The 18811-nt window shown below is 34.1% G+C and overlaps 1 protein-coding gene across 6 annotated transcripts in view; it reads left to right on the plus strand.

Annotated features, from left to right (window-relative positions):
• Positions 1 to 17686, plus strand: part of LOC132913252 (metabotropic glutamate receptor 7-like) — a 43514-nt gene extending 25828 nt beyond the window's left edge. For 3 of the 6 annotated variants that reach the window (XM_060971437.1, XM_060971435.1, XM_060971438.1), the window contains 16 exons: positions 3864 to 4079; positions 6728 to 6859; positions 8541 to 8720; positions 9379 to 9548; positions 11024 to 11178; positions 11836 to 12087; positions 12351 to 12506; positions 12726 to 12852; positions 13017 to 13128; positions 13269 to 13492; positions 13663 to 13943; positions 14121 to 14425; positions 14975 to 15103; positions 15729 to 15876; positions 15961 to 16136; positions 16376 to 17686. In XM_060971437.1, the coding sequence (XP_060827420.1) occupies positions 3864 to 4079; positions 6728 to 6859; positions 8541 to 8720; positions 9379 to 9548; positions 11024 to 11178; positions 11836 to 12087; positions 12351 to 12506; positions 12726 to 12852; positions 13017 to 13128; positions 13269 to 13492; positions 13663 to 13943; positions 14121 to 14425; positions 14975 to 15103; positions 15729 to 15876; positions 15961 to 16136; positions 16376 to 16531 (2919 nt within the window). In that variant the 3' untranslated portion in view covers positions 16532 to 17686. Of the gene's footprint in view, positions 1 to 3552; positions 3773 to 3863; positions 4080 to 6727; positions 6860 to 8540; positions 8721 to 9378; positions 9549 to 11023; positions 11179 to 11835; positions 12088 to 12350; positions 12507 to 12725; positions 12853 to 13016; positions 13129 to 13268; positions 13493 to 13662; positions 13944 to 14120; positions 14426 to 14974; positions 15104 to 15208; positions 15424 to 15728; positions 15877 to 15960; positions 16137 to 16375 lie in introns of those variants that run through there. The other 3 variants (XM_060971439.1, XR_009659347.1, XM_060971440.1) reach the window with 3 other exon arrangements.
• Positions 17687 to 18811: the final 1125 nt, after the last annotated feature.

Genomic DNA, 18811 nt, shown 5'->3' on the forward strand with positions numbered 1-18811 from the left:
CAAAATTTATTCAGACCGATCACATATTGCATGATTGTTCTTCGCGAAGTCACAACGACTAAAAAATTTAACAATATCTCGATAAAAATTTCGTTCTCTTTTAATTATCGCGTTATTTTAATTAACATTAATACACTCTCACACTATATCACGTAACAAAAGTTACTTTAATTACTCTACAATTGGCAAAAGGTATTAATTAACGAGACAAGGTAATGTGCTCTTTGCCATATAATGTTGATCGATGAAACGTTTTATTCCACGTGGTCCTTTTACGTAGTCGGAAATATTGGACTCTGTTTCTTTTTTCGCTTCTAACGTATCGATAGAACTGGCATGTTTCAGAGAAGCTCCAGAGAGTTGAACGTGAAATGCATTTTTCTTCCCTAACTTAATCTTTAAGTGAATGCACCGAGTCACGAAATGTTACCGGTTGTTCCATTTTATACGATTCTTATTTGACGCTAATACGACAGATATTATTATAGCATTAGTAACTTAGGGTCTTTCCCTTCATAGATAAATGTCATACAATGCCTACAATTCGTTGTCTTTTGATAATACATAGAAAAGAGTAATTTGACGAAATTGTCATATTAAAAAAAAAAAACAAAAACGCTGGATCATCGTCGATCACCATACATTTATATCTAAGTAACAGCTGAGATGTAACTTTTAAAACGATGTATAGTATTCACAAAATTCCTATTACTATAATCTAACAGAATAATTGAAAATGCGATGTTAAGCTTGTCTTCAATCTGCAATATGTTTATACGTATAATTCTCTGTCATCTTGACGGTGGCTTTTGAGTTCCATCTTCGTAAGACGATTTTTACGGATCACGTGTTTTTCACAAATGTACAGAAATGCGCACGAACTTATGGACTGACCCAATATCAAGAGAAAGAAACATGTACGTACTTACTACATAAATCACGACAGGCGCGCATTTAAGTTTTCTTCGCGTACTAAAAATAGGTCAGATAGACGATTCGATCTTCTAAGGTCAGTTTTTCCTTGATAGACAAACGTATTTGTGCAAGAAAATGGAACTTATCACAAGATAACAAACATCAGATCCTAAAGAAAAACTTCGTAACATTAGATGCGTTCAGAGTGATGTTTGAAAGAATATCTTTTTCTATTTACAATCCATTTGGTGGAATAATTAATTAAATACTGTGAATGTTAAAAATTATGCCAAGATTCTGATAGTTTTGGAATTTAAAAAAGTTTCCAAGAAATTTGCTAATGCTGCATAAATAACGAACTTTATATTGTATTTATGAAGAAACGTCTGTAAGATTAACGGTGTACATTTTATATTCTCTTTAATATCAAGTAACAAATTATTCCAATGATATTATAATAGAAGAGAATATGTGACTGTAATTTTTCCACTTTGTAAGTATGAACGAGTTGTAACAGCCTTTGTGTTATCCAAAGTAACGAGGAAAACTGTCCAACTGTCTCGCTCAATGTTTAACGAAACTTTGCTAGCTTATAGGGTTCATCAAGTACATTCTCTTTTAGATGCAGCTAATTGTTTACGATGTACAATGTACATACACGTTAACAGTTGGAAATAAGCCATGCCATATATCCAGAGCTAGTAGCGTAGTACTCTGATTCAGGTTCTCGTGTATCCTTAGTCCATAAAATAACAACCTGATTGAATGTGTCCTGAAAATGTCTGCATAGTTTACTTGGATAGGATTAAAGGCAGAAGGAAATAGAAACAGAAGAAACCTACAGGTGTTAGAGTATACGTGGTGCTCTAAGCTCTCCAAGGTCAAATTGTTTTAGGATATTCTATAAGTATAAATGAAACTTCATTAAAAAGTTATGGCAAAGATACAAGGTACCAGGCAGTTACTACTTATCTGCTAATATTTCATTTCAAGATATGAATTTTATTACTTTATGAAGTTCAGTTTGGTTCCAGTTCATCTTAATGAATCAATTATCTCTTTGTATCAATTCACCACACGTATCCATATTCGTTTGATATATTCCTCTTTTCTTCTTTCTTCTTAACTTGTTTTTCTCCCTTGAAACCATAGATTGAATTTTATAATTTTTAAGAAAGATTGGTTTCCCCTGGTAACGTGTCACCAAAATTTATATTATTCTTTCTGTATTTCGTATTTTCATTATAACTATTTAATGAAGCTTTACATACTGGTAAAGTTTCCAAAATATGGAACACCTTGCATTATATGGAAGATAGGTGCTCGAGTTGACTCCATTGCTGCATAAATGATACGAAGGGCGACAGTTTTCTGCCGAGTAATTTTAGTGTTTTATTTTTCTTGTTTTCCGTCTTGCCAGAGAAAGCACATACGATAGAATAAATACAATAAGAATTGCTCGAATATTTGCTTTATTTTACAGCGCCGATTCTCAAATCTATACTTTCGCATTTAAAGGGAACTGTGAATTTAAAGAGTGGAAAGTTCGTGAAGTTATGCCTACATAAAAGATCACTTAGGTATATTTAATAGGCGGATAAAAGAAGACACGCTTGGAAAAATCGCGTCAGATTTTAATATCTTCGCAGGAAGCTTTCCGAAGATAGTAAATCATCTGAAACGAAATGGAACTGCAGAAAACCGTCTAAGATCACGCCCACGGAGAATTATGGTGCGATAGGATCGCATGATACGAGAGCAAAGAGGTGGTAAAAAATTGTTTAATCTCTTGTACATAATTGAAACCTGAATTCCGTCTTTTTACCCAAAAGATATAAATTTGTATGCGAGTAAAAGAGATAGGATATCGCCAGACTGACAATGAGCATTAAAAAGGCAGTCATTTATAGCAAACCGAGTGATTCTGAGAAGGACGATTAAACAAATTCAGCGATTAAATATATTTAGAGTACACGGTAGCAATTAAACAAATCCAACAATTAGTTCTATATATCTTTGCACACAAGTGCATTTTGTACATTTTTGCGTCTTTAAATATTTCATAAATGTTTTCCACGGGAATGAACAATTTTTTCAAAAATGTCATTTTTATTCTACAAAATTCATAAATTTTTAGCCAATGAAAAACGTGGGCAGAGGTTTTTAGATCATCGTGATTAGTGCAACCGTTAAACACCGAAGTGGATCTGTGCTAATACCTGGCTGCTTTTCGTTAATTACGGCAGACGATTTACAATTTATAGAAGACATATTAACACGGGCAGAGATATGAAAAAATTACTACGAGAAAATGTACAACAGCCCGCTGAGAAAAAAGAACGAACCCCTGGGATCCATTTATTTTCTAACGAAACAATTATCCCACGCATAAACGTAAAATTACAAGGAAATTTTTCGACGGAAAGAATTATCGTCGCAGCAAGCACAAAATCCCGACTACAACTGATTCCAGCGTTTATAGCACTTGGACAAAAACATTGCCGAGCGCTGTAAAATCAATAAACCCTTGTTTACTAAAGAATATTATCAAACGAACTAGCCGGAATAAATAAACATGTAGTTAATAAATTAGTATAAAGATGTGCCGGAATAATCCGGGAGAAAGCAAACAAATCTGAAGATTTCATAAGAATTTTTCAACTTGTTAATAATTCGCTACATACGTACACAAAAATGCAAAGGTAGAAACGGAATTATTTCCAACTCTATGATATATTTTCACATGAGTGTACATCTTTTTTAATCTATTTATGTAAACGATGTATAACTTGTATATTTTTGATATGCGGTAGCATACTATTCAATAAGCAGCTTTTGTTAAATTTTTCTTTAAAAAGTAAGTGTAAGGGAACACGATTATCGAGTATATACTGGAAATCTATCATATTATTCATGGATTTTATTCATAATCATATTTTTATTCATAGGTGGCAGGTTCTATCGGTCAATCACCATGCGGTGCAGTGAAAGAAGAAAAAGGAATGCAACGTTTGGAGGCTATGTTGTACGTTCTCGATGAAATAAATTCAGACGATAATTTATTGCCAAACACCACGTTAGGCGCGCTTATTCTCGACTCCTGCAGCAGTGATACATATGCACTTGACCAGAGTATGGAATTCGTCAGATTTTATATGAATCAAGTAAGTACATGTATAGTATCAAGACATTTTAAGCTCATAAATTTTACATTTGTAGGAGAGACGTATCTAATCTTTAACACTGCAATTTGACTACTAATTTGACTACTAATTTGACATTACTAATTTGACAACTTATGCGTCGTCTTTCTAGATATCGTTTAACATAACAAATTAGTAAGAGACAGGTTTATTCGAAGATTTCTTCCTTTTACCCTTCTCTCTGTTAAAATAACTGTAATGTTCCTTACAAATCTTCTTCCTACGCGATTGCATATTCCCCTTTGAGAAATCATTTTATGCGCGACTTTATCGCCAGATTTGTCTTCAGAATATGTGAATTCACCATCTTCATTCATATTTTCTACTTGTTGAAACCATGATTATGTCAGATAGATCTAAATTCTGTACGATGCAGTATCTCGAGTATTCTTCTGGGGGATTTACGATAGGAAATCTCCCCACCTATAAGCAAATGTTTTAAAAAATATCCAATTGAAAAAATATGCATAATAATAAATTACGTATTTGTTTTATCTGTACGTTTTTTTGTTTTTTAGTAAAAAGGTAAAGTCTAAATAGACGCAACCAATTTATCCATAAAGCTAAGCTAAGACACAAAAGATAGAAAAAATAAAATCATAGTTGTTCGATAAATATTTAAAATAACGTAAGTGTATGTAAAATATATGTTTAAATTATACAAAATCAGGTATCTTCTTAGATTACCTTATCAAGTTTAAATACACCCTCAAGGCACTAGATTAATCTTTACCCATCTAACACCAGAAATTAATAGACAAGATTTATCAATTTCAGTCCGTTTAACACTTGAAGCTCTATGTATAGTAAATTTTATAGGATATCACGTATTTAAAAATAATATTCATTTGTGATAGAATTAATCGATAGACTTGATTGAAAATTACTCAAATAAATTACCTCTTCTAACGAATTTTAATAAGGTATCGACTATCGGTTGATGATAACGTAGTAGGAAGAAAACACATATTACAGGCTATTGATTTTTCTCAAAGAATTATTTCATATAATTACAACTGCTCTTACAGATCAACAATTCGTAATAAATCACTATCATTACATGAATTTTTCAGTGAACTGAGCGATACATTAATTAATTTTCTGTCGTACGAAGATTCAAAGTGAATCATATTTCTGAATGGTATTTTTCTCGACTTTTATTTATATTTTCCTATTTTTAAACTAATACGATGACTATTGCAAAATTTTTCAACAGAAACGTACATGTATAGTACGAGTGATTTACATATCGGAAAATGCTTAAGTTACAACGAAAACTTTGAAGAAGACCACATCTTTCTTTAATTTACTCTGCAAAACAACATCGAAGATGGTGGAGAACATTTTACGCGGTGTCATTTAGTATTCTTAGTGAAGTGGAAATGATTCAGAAGAGCATCTGCTACTTCCCTGCTTTGGCGTTATATACCTAGATGCGGCGATAGCACCGATGCAGATATAACCTTTGCAGAGACCACTATTTCTTTGGTATCTGACGCGAAGTAGAAAATTTAGAATCGATACTCTGTCATCTCCCGTCCGTTTCAAGCATGACGGACGCTGCTACTATGTATAAGTAGCATAAGTCTAGCATTGACCAGACTCGTAACCAACGACTCTCCAACGACAAACCGAGCTCCAATTACCTATCCCTAGTTTTACATAAATTTCGTCCGAAGACTTATAACTATTAATAAACGATCGATTATTATTTAGAACGCGAGATAATAATTTTATGTTAAATAGAGATCGTCGATAAAGAAAGTGGTAAACGAATCAATAGTCGATCAATTGAATGTTTCATAGCTCTGTATCTGTACCTTAGAAATAAGTTTTAAATTACTTGGGCGTCACATTTTCTGCTCCGGTTGCAACAACGATTAGTAATTAGACTTTATGAAAATTAAAAATTAAAATGAGAACTTCATTAAATTTACATTTACAAACGCAACGATATATGCCTTCTAGCGAATCGCACGTATGTATATTTAATATACCCCCAACATTCAGCTCCTCGTATAAAACTAGGTATGATAAAATTTTATTTCATACACGTATTTGCGATTTGTTTGTGCATGAAACATCACTGGTTTTTCAATCACGCTGCGAACATTTTGTACGTGTTTTTCTGAAAATATCTCTATATCTATTTTGAAAAATTTATCCAACTATGGAGCGAAACCTTGTTTGAAAATTATGCTTTTATTTTAGTGACTTAGTTAAGCAAAATTGATGGTTGTAGTATATTTCCACAATATTTTTTAGTAGAACAGGCAGAATGAATATAAAATTGTAAAAGAGAAATTAGTGGAAATAAAAGATGAAAAATGGTCAACTTGATTTAACAAAAATTCAAATGGATATTTTTATGCATACAAAATCCACATTGCATCAACCAATAAAGTTCTTTTGTACAAAGTGTAATAGGCTACTGACTCTGATATACCATAACAGTTTATTAACGATAAACTACTCGATACAATCTGTTCGTTAAATGATTTCCGTTTATACAATATACATTTATGCGATATCAGTTTTTAATTCAAAGCATCGACAAGTAGAATAGACACGATACAAACACGCGTGATTTCTCTTTTATTCGTTTTCAGGATATATCGGAATACAAATGTGAAAATGACAAACCACCGATGTATGTGCCCCATAAACCTGTCACGGGTGTTATAGGAGCTTCGTTTAGCGTGGTCTCCATTATGGTAGCCAATATTCTGCGATTATTCAAGGTCAGTAGTTAAAAAATCATTCTCATTGAAGTGAAAAATTCGTATGCTTACTATCGGTATAGGAAAGACATGTTAAAATAGCGGACAGATTTTTCATCGTTTCACCTTACGACTTTTTATCCAGAAATATGTAAAATTCAAATATTCAAAATCATTTATTGTCTTTCGATAGCTGTTCCCTCGACTGATCAAAGCTAAACGATTACGTGCAAGACTATAGTCAGATATTCAGTTACATATATAGGCTTACAAAGAAATGTTCGAATAAATCAGTGAAATCCGTTTTGCATTTTTCCATTCGTTTTAATACCGTTCAACCCATCCGCCCACATACTTCGCATGCTTCTTTCACCTGAACGGTTTTGAACGCATTTACATCATATAAAATCATACATATCAAAAGATTCCAACTTCAAAGCTGCGTGAAAAAAATGTTTCCAATGGAAATTTCAGAATCTTAAGGATGGATCATCAGTTTGCAAACTGTTGAATCATTTTTCGATGTTTCTTATTCCGGGTATATCGCGTGCTTTGATTTAGCCCGTGATATTGAAATTATCGGTGAAATAACTGTAAAGGGCGGATGTATGCGAAGAGATGGAACGTATGAAATCATCGCTATCTTGCGAAAAACAATTATAAGAGTGATTAATCGAGAGCGCAAGAATACAAGTTGCCGAAAGAAAAACGAAGGAAATGAATTCGCAGAAACAAAAACGACTCCGCTACCATGTACTTTCATGCGACGAAACTTCCTCTTCCTGTAATTAAATATGGTGTCTGTGAGTGCTGGTACCACTGAGCTTTATAGCACCTCGGAGATCTTAAAAGAAATGATACGTATAAATCTTAGTCGAGGGCCAAGAGTATTTCGTTTCTGGCAATATTTTAATCCGAGCAATACTATGAGACACTGTCAGAGTATGAACAGTTAAAAATGTCCTGTACAAATAGCGTAACAGTGTTGTAATCTTGAATTTTTGTCATTCGTAACGCAACACCGAACGCATTACCGTTTTCATTAAAAAATCGCAAATAGAATACAAAAAGTATCAAACACGCTGAGCTTTGTAGCGTAATTTGCCGAGCGTTAATTCAATTAAGCGTTGTTTGTCAGGCTAGATCGTTTAAATCCAGCGCGTCGTTCGCGGTTTTGTTTCTTGTTCTTCTATTTCGGCTGCTGACGCGAACCCGGTAAGTTAATTAATAGCTCTTGAAGCGATTCAGTGGAAAAAATTAGAAACTACTCGTTTCGAACTTTCTACCATTTCTTATCAGCGTTAAAATCTGTTTAAAGCTCAAACTTCGAGAAAAGGACAATATATATTTTCTATGTCCTTCGAAAATTATATATTTAACTTCGTTTATGTAGAAGATCAAATTTTTATATTATTATATTTTATTTATATTTATATTTATATTATTATATTTTATTTATATTTATATTTATATTATTATATTTTATTTATATTTATATTTATATTATTATATTTTATTTATATTTATATTTATATTATTATATTTTATATTATATTTCGATTATTCGCGTGTTCCATGTCAAAAGGAATGGATTTTATTAATGTTTTAAATACCTCTATTACGAAACGTAACACTCGTTCGTTAATATTATAAAAAATTCGTTGAAACGTGGAAAGAGAGATGATCATTGCACCGGTTTCAGATACCACAGATAAGCTACGCATCAACGAGCACAGAATTGTCGGATAAAAGTCGCTTCGAATATTTTAGTAGGGTAGTGCCGCCAGATAATTTTCAAGCTCAAGCCATGGTGGAAATCATTCATCAACTCGGTTGGAAATACGTATCTACGGTTGCAGTTGAAGGTGATTACGGAGAGAAGGTAATTAATACATGTACATTCTTCATGCGTATCAACAATTCCATTTTTTTCTCTAATTACACTCATCTTCGCTTCTATTTCCTCCAGGATAATGACTTGGAATGATCCGTTATAAAAAATACCGTGGTACATTTGTAATCTTTTATGCTTCTCGTCGCATTAATATTTTAACAACTTGCGTTTTATGTAAGGAATACAGCTTTTTAAGTTAATCAGTAGACGGTGAATATTTATGCAAATTGAACGCCTATTTTCCATGACGATGTTGATCTTTAAGTATTTTTCACAAAGCAACACAATATCGTACAAATTTTACTTTAATTTTCTCTGGATATCATCCATTGTCTATGACGTGACAGACTAATAGATGTAAATTTAAAGAAGCTTATCAATCTCTTCGAACGCATCTTAAATCCTTATCCTATCAGTTTGAACTTTTTGACTTTCCTCGCTCGCAATATAATATCTAACTCTTATGGTCGATTATAAAAGTTTTAATTAATGCATTCTCAACAATAGACTTGTCAAAAGTTCGTGCCATAAATCTAACTACTTTAACAGCATTTCTGACTAATAATAAAAAATCCCTTCGAAAAAACATTTTTCATATTGTCTAATCGACCACCTCGATTAACTGTAACTCGTCCTTTCTGTACAGGGTATTGCCAGTTTTACCTCATTGTCGACGGAGTACAGCATCTGCGTGGCAGCCAGCGAGAAGATTTTGAGAAATGCGAAAGCCGAAGATTTCGATAAAATTGTCGAAAGACTCGGTTCGAAACACAATGCCAGGGGTGTCGTTTTATTCGTCGATGAAGATAACATAAGGTAAAAATCGACTGCTTCTTGCTCTCCTTACTCCACTCAACCGTTTTTGCACATCATTTCCAAGCAGGTCGTTAATCATTTCTTTCAACGATATTACCTTTTTTTTTTTTTTTTTTTTTTTTTTTTTTTTTTTTTTTTTTTTTTCGTGGAGGAAACCTTCATAGGCGCCCCGCGCTCTCCGGGGAGAGGGCGCCGGGTAGTGCCGGATTCGTACCGGCTAAAACCTCCACGGTGGCCGTACTTGGCGCATGGCGGAAGGGGCCCTAGAACCACTCATAAGCATTACATCACGAGCCCCATCCGCGCCGAGTTCACCTCCTAGTTATACGAATATAACTAAAGACGCGATGCGCGGCCACCGCGCATCGCGCCATCCCCGACGGGCCACCGTGCAAGACCGCCTGGTTCCCCGACCAGGTGATTTGGCGGCACCGAGGTGCCGAACTGGCCGGCGCCTAACACTCACTGGACGGCGAGGCGGTTCGAGCTCGCCAGGAAGTGGCGTGCGCCCGTTCCCCACCCCGCCGCCGTCCGCCTACCCTTTCGGGATGAGAATCCTTTTCTCTCATGCGCTCCGCCGCCTCCTTCAACCAATATCAACCATATGACGCGGACTGACCATAAACCTCAGAAAACTCTAGCGAAAGTCCTTCATATCAAACAAAGGCTTTTTTCACGAAAGCGTTCTCTAAGGTTCCTGGTTCGCGTCTGGAAAACACGTGAACACTAAGTTTGCACACGTACGATGCTTCCTACTCCCAACTCTCCATCGAGGGCGGCTAATACCCTTCCTAGCCCATCGATAGTCTTACTAACCAATAGAAACAATTTCTATTACCCTCACTTCTCCAGCCAAAAACTGTCATCAACAAATCAGATGATTCCGTGCGTTAGACACACTCTTCCCTTAGTTCACCTCCGACACAGCATCGTCGCTATCGAGTTAGTTCGTCTTCGTCGTCAAATCAGTCAACACGTCTACAACGGTCGCTCAGTCCAACGAACTCACTGAGAAGCATCGTAAAGTCGCAATCTAACATTATAATTGATCAGTCGCATTCGAAAACTCTCTGTACGGTCGCATCCAAATCAGTCACATTGTACAAGATCTAACTCGAACACTCCAGCGGCAACCCCCGATACTACCCAAACCAACACCTTATACAAACTGTAAGTGTTACTCTGATACAAATATACATATTCATTCCACAACCGCAGAACAAATTGCACTCATTGAATCACCCCGGCTATCCCAAACGAAACACGGGGAGCGACCACCCCGCGGCGCCGATCAGCCGAATCGCAGCGAGAACCCACGCCTCCCGCTGACGCGCCTCCCCAAGACCGCGTCCCTCCGCGAACGGTCGCAACAGTCATGTAACAAACATTTCAATTGTCTAGCAGTTCTCTCTATGATAATTGATGAAAATTATTTGCTGTTTCTCATTCAAAGAGAAATTGTTTATTATTCGCAGGAAACTTCTGCAGGCAACTGTTAGAGCTAATCGTACAGGCCATTTCATGTGGATCGGTAGCGATTCGTGGGGTGCTAAGGTATATCCAGTGAGAGATCAAGAATTCGCGGCGGAGGGTGCAATCACAATTTTGCCTTATAGAACATCCCTTCAAGGTAAATTGATTACGAATACTTCTTCGAGTAACGAATCTAAGAATCCCAACATCTTTGTTCCATTCGCCCTTCTGGACGATTATGTTATTTACATTTTTACAAACTGTATTCAAGAATGAGGTTTTCCATATAATACTTTGAAAAGGTGAAGATTCGTCTGAGTAAAACGCGAAAAAACGAGGCTAAAAAATGATTGATAGTTATCCAATTAGAAGGAAACTTCAGGTTGTTTGAAATTCTCCATGCTGTGAGCAAAATTGAAGTTTCTGGATAAGATAAAAAGATAAAAGGAAAAGGATTCGTAAGGTATCTTTGGGAGATAGTACAAGTATCTTCAATTGGCTAATTGCAAAGCGAGACTTCTGAGATCAAAATCAATTGGGTTAATGAGTAGGACTAAAGAAAAATATCTTAATCAAAGATATTAATTATTTATGTGAGATCGCAGCATTGCGAAGGTCAGTGCATACGCCTTCTCTCTTTTCTCCTGTTTGCTTCGTTAGACACGTGCGGTGTAAAACCTCATTTTTTCTAGATAAATTTCAATGTTAAACCTAACGCTAAAATTTTAATAAGCCGTGTAATATACCAAATTAAATCTCTGTTTTAAAGATATCGTAGATACATTCAATGCTTTAAAATAACTATTATTTTTAGATTTTGATGACTATTATTTGAGCCTTCGACCAAGAGTGGATGATAATGAGTGTGATGGTCAGAGTGAAAGTAACGTGCCACATAAAAAATTACCTGGAAAAATAGTAAATTGTCGAAATATTTGGTTTCGAGAATTTTGGTCTCAGCATCACAAATGCAGCTTCAATGCAAATTTGTCTGCTGGCGTGACACCCTGTACTGGTAACGAGAAATTAATTGATTATGAGCAAGAAGGATTGGTGCCATTTGTCGGTGAGAGATATCTCTGTTATTTATGTATGACTTTATGAAATTATTTAAGCAAGTCTGAAGGAGAACGTAGAAATTAAATTTCATCTTTTAACAATTCCATTTAATTATGAAAATATCCAGAGGGAAAGTATACGTAGAAGAATAATCTAAATAGTAGAAAAACATAGGAAATAAAATGACTTTTTTAGCTGCAGCTAACGCTTGCAAAATATACACCCTTTTCTCTCCACAAAACCAAAAACACTATGCTTGATTGATTTTAGTTGATGCAGTTTACGCAATGGCGCATGGTGTTCATAATTTAATAAACGAAGAATGTATAAATAATGCTGGAACTGACCATTATTTGTGCGAAGATCTTCGTCCAGCCCCAGACGGTCAACAACTTCTTCAACACATTCGAAATGTTAGTTTCATCGGTAAGTGTCGTCTTTATGATCCTCCGTAGAATCTTTAATCCTAGTGTTCTTCTCTAATTCTACTTACAATTTGACATTGGATAATTTACATCTGCAAATATCTTATAAAGAAATTTATTTGTCATTCTTTCACCTTAAATCCTGTCATTACCACACATTATTCTTTGTGCATAGACCTGTACATACAATTAATTTGCACTTTCTTTAAATAACATTCAGGTCGTCAAGGTACTGAAATTAAATTCAAATCCGATGGTGATGCGTATGGATTTTATAATATATATCAGTATCAAAGAAAAGAAGATGGGCGTTTTGATTATGTTCTTATCGGTACATGGAAAGAGGAGTAAGTAAGGCATTGCAATTATAAAAAGTTTTGAGCCGAGTTTATTAAATTAGCTACCCAGCTGCTCGTTCAAATATCGCTAATCTATCTTAACGAAATTTTGAAGAATATTTCATATAGATCTCGATAATAAACGCATGAAATTTTGCAATTCTTATTCTCAGGTTGGACCTTGGTATTAACATGACAAGGTGGGCAACAGGACCCGGAGAAATGCACATCCCTCGAAGTTTATGCAGCGATAATTGCCCGCTGGGTCATGTACGCAATTTTCAGGTGAATAATACGAGCAAATAATTCAATTTAACATCCTTCTATCTGCTTTCCAAAGTAACTATAGTTTAATTTTCACGCATAAAGTTTATTCAACTTTATATTCTTGTAAATAATACTTTGTAACGTAACGACATTTCCAGGAAGCCTGTTGTTGGAGTTGCGTGGCATGTCGCGAAGACGCTTACGTTTTTAATGACACTTGTCGCAGCTGTGGTCCAGGATATGCTCCGGATGAAACAGTAACAAGTTGCATCAAACTAACAGCAGAAGTTATTCCATGGACTAGTCCGTGGGCATTGGTGCCATTAATATTTGCATCCATTGGCATACTTAGTACTTTGTTTACAATTATAGTTTTCATTCGGTATGTTTGCAGTCTAATTGTCCCAGTTTTTAACGTAAAAAGTATGCGACTAATAATTTCAAGAATTGAAATGTCATTATTAAAATGTATTTTCCCAAAATTGTTACCTCGGAATACGAATCTTGCTCTTGTTATATTTTGTTAATACTAATTGACTAATTACATTCCAGTTTCAATCGTACTCCAGTAATTATGGCTTCTGGACGCGAGTTATGTTACGTATTGCTAGTAGGGATTCTATCGTGTTACAGCATGAGTTTCGTGATATTAAGCAAGCCAACTATATGGAATTGCACATATCTGAGAATCGGTCTTGGCTTGTGCTTAAGCATCTGTTATAGCGCCATACTAACTAAAACGAATCGTATATCACGCATATTCAATCGAAGAACTAAGAGTATAAAGAGGCCTTCCTATACGTCTCCGAAGAGCCAAGTTGTAATCGCTATCGGTGAGTTTACAATTTTCAAAGGATATTTTCATAAAATATCGAAATCTTACTTTTCCATCAAAATCGAAAGCTTAAAATCTAAAATTTTACAAAGTTGTTGCGATGCTTTTACTGTAATCGGCACGATTGACTTGCTCTTCTTCTTGGTATCGTATTACGTAACTCCCGTTTTTATAGGGATTACCGCAGTGCAATTAGTTGGTGTTATCGTCTGGCTAATCATTGAACCACCGGATACCACGGAAATTCATCCGTATCCATTATCAGCTGTACTCACATGCCGCGTTTCCACCTTTTCATTGATGATGTCCCTCGTCTACAATATGTTTCTAATACTCATGTGCACACTGTACGCATTCAAAACACGTAAGATACCGGAGAATTTCAACGAAGCGAAATACATTGGTTTTACAATGTATTCAACTTGCATTGTATGGTTAGCTTTCGTACCCATCTACTTTGGCTCAAACAATGATTACAAGGTCGGTATCTAAAATCATAGGAGACACGTATTATCTTGCGATTATGCGTATCCAACTGAGAACCAATTAATGGTAATTCGATACGATTTTCTAAATTTATTCTTTCGAAACAGTTTAATGTGTAATTTATATATGTACATATATGTGTGTGTATATATATATATATTATATATATACTATAATATATTAATATTAATATAATATAATATTAATATTATATTAATATAATATATAATATTAATAATATATTATAATATATATATATATATATATATATATATATATATATAATAGTACAAATTAGAGAACCTTTTTGTAGGCATGCAGCAAGAAAATACAAAATGAATTGTATCACAAATGTATTTATATTTATTCGTATTTTCATATATTATTAATTTGTGACATTGTTCGTAATTTTACTTCAAGAGCTTTACTTAAAAATTTTTTTAAGTAGATGAACATTTAAAATACGAAAAATCGTTATTATCCTCATCGTTATTCGGCTCTCGGTGAAACAAGAATTAAGCGAACGTAAATATAAATTTACAGGTACAAATCGCAAGCATGTGCATGTGCATCAACATCTCTGCGTCAGTAGCTCTCGGTTGTCTTTTCACTCCGAAAGTATATTTGGTACTTTTTCAACCATATAAAAATGTTCGGCCTGGACGTGCTAATGTGAGTAATACAAAATTTAACAAAAAGCATATCGCAACAAAACGATTACTCTAATAGTAGGTAGCTGTTCTTATTAACGAGTAATATTAAATCAATTGGAAAAAGATATGTTTTAGGAACTAATTCACTGCACTCTACTGTTCAAAGTATTATGCGTTTTTTATTTCGATTTGACGAATTACTTTAATAAAGGAACACATAAACTGCTGGGAATTTATTAATTTATGGCGCTTCACGTTTTTATTTCCAAATAAATAAAACTGCTATCTCTGCTACCTCTCCTCACGTGATCCTTACATCAGTTTCATATTAAAAACATTGTAAGTGATAATTCTTTAACTTTCATAAGAATCAATACATATTTCGATGAATTTACGGCACGAATAGAAGTCGCAAGTTTCAAAAATATTTTACTAGCACTGTAAAAGAATATATTGTTACGTAAATACTTTTATTTAGGATATCGTTCAAATATTTTCCATCTGCCAAATAATTTAACGTAAGAACAATCGAACATAATTCTAATCAAAGTTCTAATTTCTAAGTTAATAAGAATAATTATACTTTCGCTGTAACATTATAATATAATATTTCGGATCTTAAGTGTTTCGTTAAACTATTGTAGATGAGTGGACTTCACAGCGGTAACCGCGTAATATACAGCATGCGATTTTCTGGCGGTCGTAGTCAAACAATGCAGAGCATGACCTCCTGTTCTCGGAGCAGTCCACCGGTATCACGTCCAAGCCAGGACGAGGTGAAACATGCCAACGGTGAGACACAAGCACTGGCGAGCCCGTCTGTCGAGGAGACCTTGGTTAGCTAGGTCTCTCTCATACACATCCCTCCCTGTCTAGAGTATCAGGCCAGAATTCATGAGACCACCCTGGAGATATACTACGATGACGAAGAGGACCGTAAGCTCTCTACTATCCAGGAAATGTCAGAATCAAGACACATTTCCAGTCCTTCGATGTTCGCGGAAAATTGCCGAAATCGAAGTCGGAGGTCGATTTCCAGCGATTCCGACCAGGTGATCGATGTTTCACTAAGTCTTACAAGCTCCAATCTAACTTTCGATCAAACGTTGTAAAAAAGAAACGTAAGGGAGACTTTCCCGATCCTCATTTCATACAAGTTGATCGTTTTCACTTGCATATCGTTCTGTTATCGAGAAATTGAATAGTTTGATCGAATAAGTATTTATTTACTGATACTTATACGCTAGGAGTAAACTTTTCTAATTTACATTTTTATAACTGTTTTTTTGAGTCGGGCGATCCAGCACGTAAAAATCGCATGGGAACAATCAGTTGCATCTCCGACAAAGTGGAGTTTCATAAAACTGAAGCTAACATTTTCCCAAGCGAAGATCAAACTTTCCACGTCTACAGCGATTCACCGACGTTTTCCGATTTGTCATCGTAAATTACGACATGTAATGTCAAGGTAACGAAAAACTGTCTTTTTTTAACATGCGAAGAATTATTTAACGGTGCCAAGACGTCTTTTTAGCCTCGCATTTGTCCTCACAAGGGCAAATTGGATATAAAGTGCATACATATATGTAAGAGCGAAATTACTGTTCTAAATTTTAACTCGAATTTATTCAACGTTCTTCCAGTTGTTCATTTTTTCCTTGGCTGTTCTGGCAGGATTTATTATTTCAAATCTTGAATTAGAGATTCGTATTGAGATATTTTCCATCAGTGCTACAGACACGAATTAAAATGCAATTTACATAGGTAAACTACTCAGTATTACGTTGTTCGATGAACAAGGATAATAATGTCGATTCGTTAGTTCCTTATACATCTCTTAGGGATAAATATTGCAATATTTCGTACTATATACTACGACATTCGATCAAAGTTGATAACACGTGTACAAAATATTTATACTTATTTTATATGTATACAATGTTAATTTACTTTACGAGGACAAAGTCTTGATTAAAATTTTGATAGAATATCAATAGAATAGATATATTGTACACATTTATTTGCAAACTATTTTATAAAACTATCAAATATTTTATCCTCATGCAGATTGTTTCAGAAGTACGTATGCGACAAATTAACGAATCACTGACAGAAGAGGTATCGTATATGATAAAGAAAGTCACCACTTTTTTAGCATTTCTTCCTTCAAGAAAATTGGAAAGTAAAGCTGAATGCTACATTGATATCATCCGAAGAGATCTAAATTTTTCATTCCTTGATTATCTCCAACAAGATACCCAAACTTTATCTATCATTGAACATCGTGCCCACTTAACAAAATAATAAAAATATGCCCTGCACAATTTCTACATTTGTATGAAACTAAATCAGCTGTGAAAACTTAATTTACTTTTCTGAAATCTGTTGCTAGGTAAAGAATATTTGGAGCACTATGTTCGCAGAAGTCGTGAAACTATTAACACATATCCACCATTCGCTTAAGTGGCTTACAAACGTTTGTGAACCACTTCAGCGGTTGGCGCAGACACGTGACGCTCAAGAATACCGATGCCAGGGTTTCAGTAGCTATGCACAAACGTTCATGAGCACTTGGAGCCCTTGTCATGTAAGCAATTGTTGATCCGTGTAGAAAAAACGATAACCTCTCGTCTTCATTGAACGCGCGCAAACAACGAATTTCATTCCAAGTACCGACACTTTTTAACAACACTCGTGAACTGTGAATACGAAACGAATTGCTACGTACTTCTAGTTAATCTGTATAGAAAAATCCAAACAGGAACAATTTCTTTCCGCTTACTGTGTTTCATTCAATGAGAAAAAATACAAAGATTCTGTTGCTGTCATATTATTAATTATAATAAATCTTTCACTTAAACGAAATTAATTTAAAAATACAATGTATTCTTTGGATCCGCTTATTATATCACATAACATTTAAATGTGATAATCGTAAATCAGAATATGATTTAGAAGATATTGGCAACTCTTGAAATGAATTTTGTATAATTATCTATATTATATCTATATTATATATTATATTATATTATCTATATTATATTATCTATATTATATTATCTATGTTATATTATCTATGTTATATTATCTATATTATATTATCTATATTATATTATCTATATTATATTATCTATATTATATTATCTATGTTGTATTATCAATGTTGTATTATCAATGTTGTATTATCAATGTTATATTATCTATGTTATATTATCTATGTTATATTATCTATATTATATTATCTATATTATATTATCTATATTATATTATCTATATTATATTATCTATATTATATTATCTATATTATATTATAGATATCTATGAAAATTGTCTCTTTCGGATGTTCCATTTATCACTGTGTTTTACGTTGAATATTTTATCTATACAACATTTTATGCTGTTGATAAATGTTCGTTAAGTTACTAGTTCTTAATGAGACAGCAACGTCTGATCTATCTGATTATGCCAAAGTTCTTAAATAAATATTACGATAGATAGTACAATGAAAATAATATTGGAAGTGAAATGTCCAATACGGTAAATAAATGTGTACTTTTACAAATATATATAACTGCCGACAATTAAGAACTCAAATAGGTATAAAGGACAAAAATCAGATATATGTAGATCGTGTGCGTGTGTAAATGTGTACGTGAAAAATAAATGTGCGTGAATTTTTGACTAAATATGTGCCAACAACGCTGAGAAATTACGTGAACAAATAGGA

Source organism: Bombus pascuorum, chromosome 13 (genome assembly GCF_905332965.1).
Source record: "Bombus pascuorum chromosome 13, iyBomPasc1.1, whole genome shotgun sequence".
Lineage (NCBI taxonomy): Eukaryota > Metazoa > Arthropoda > Insecta > Hymenoptera > Apidae > Bombus > Bombus pascuorum.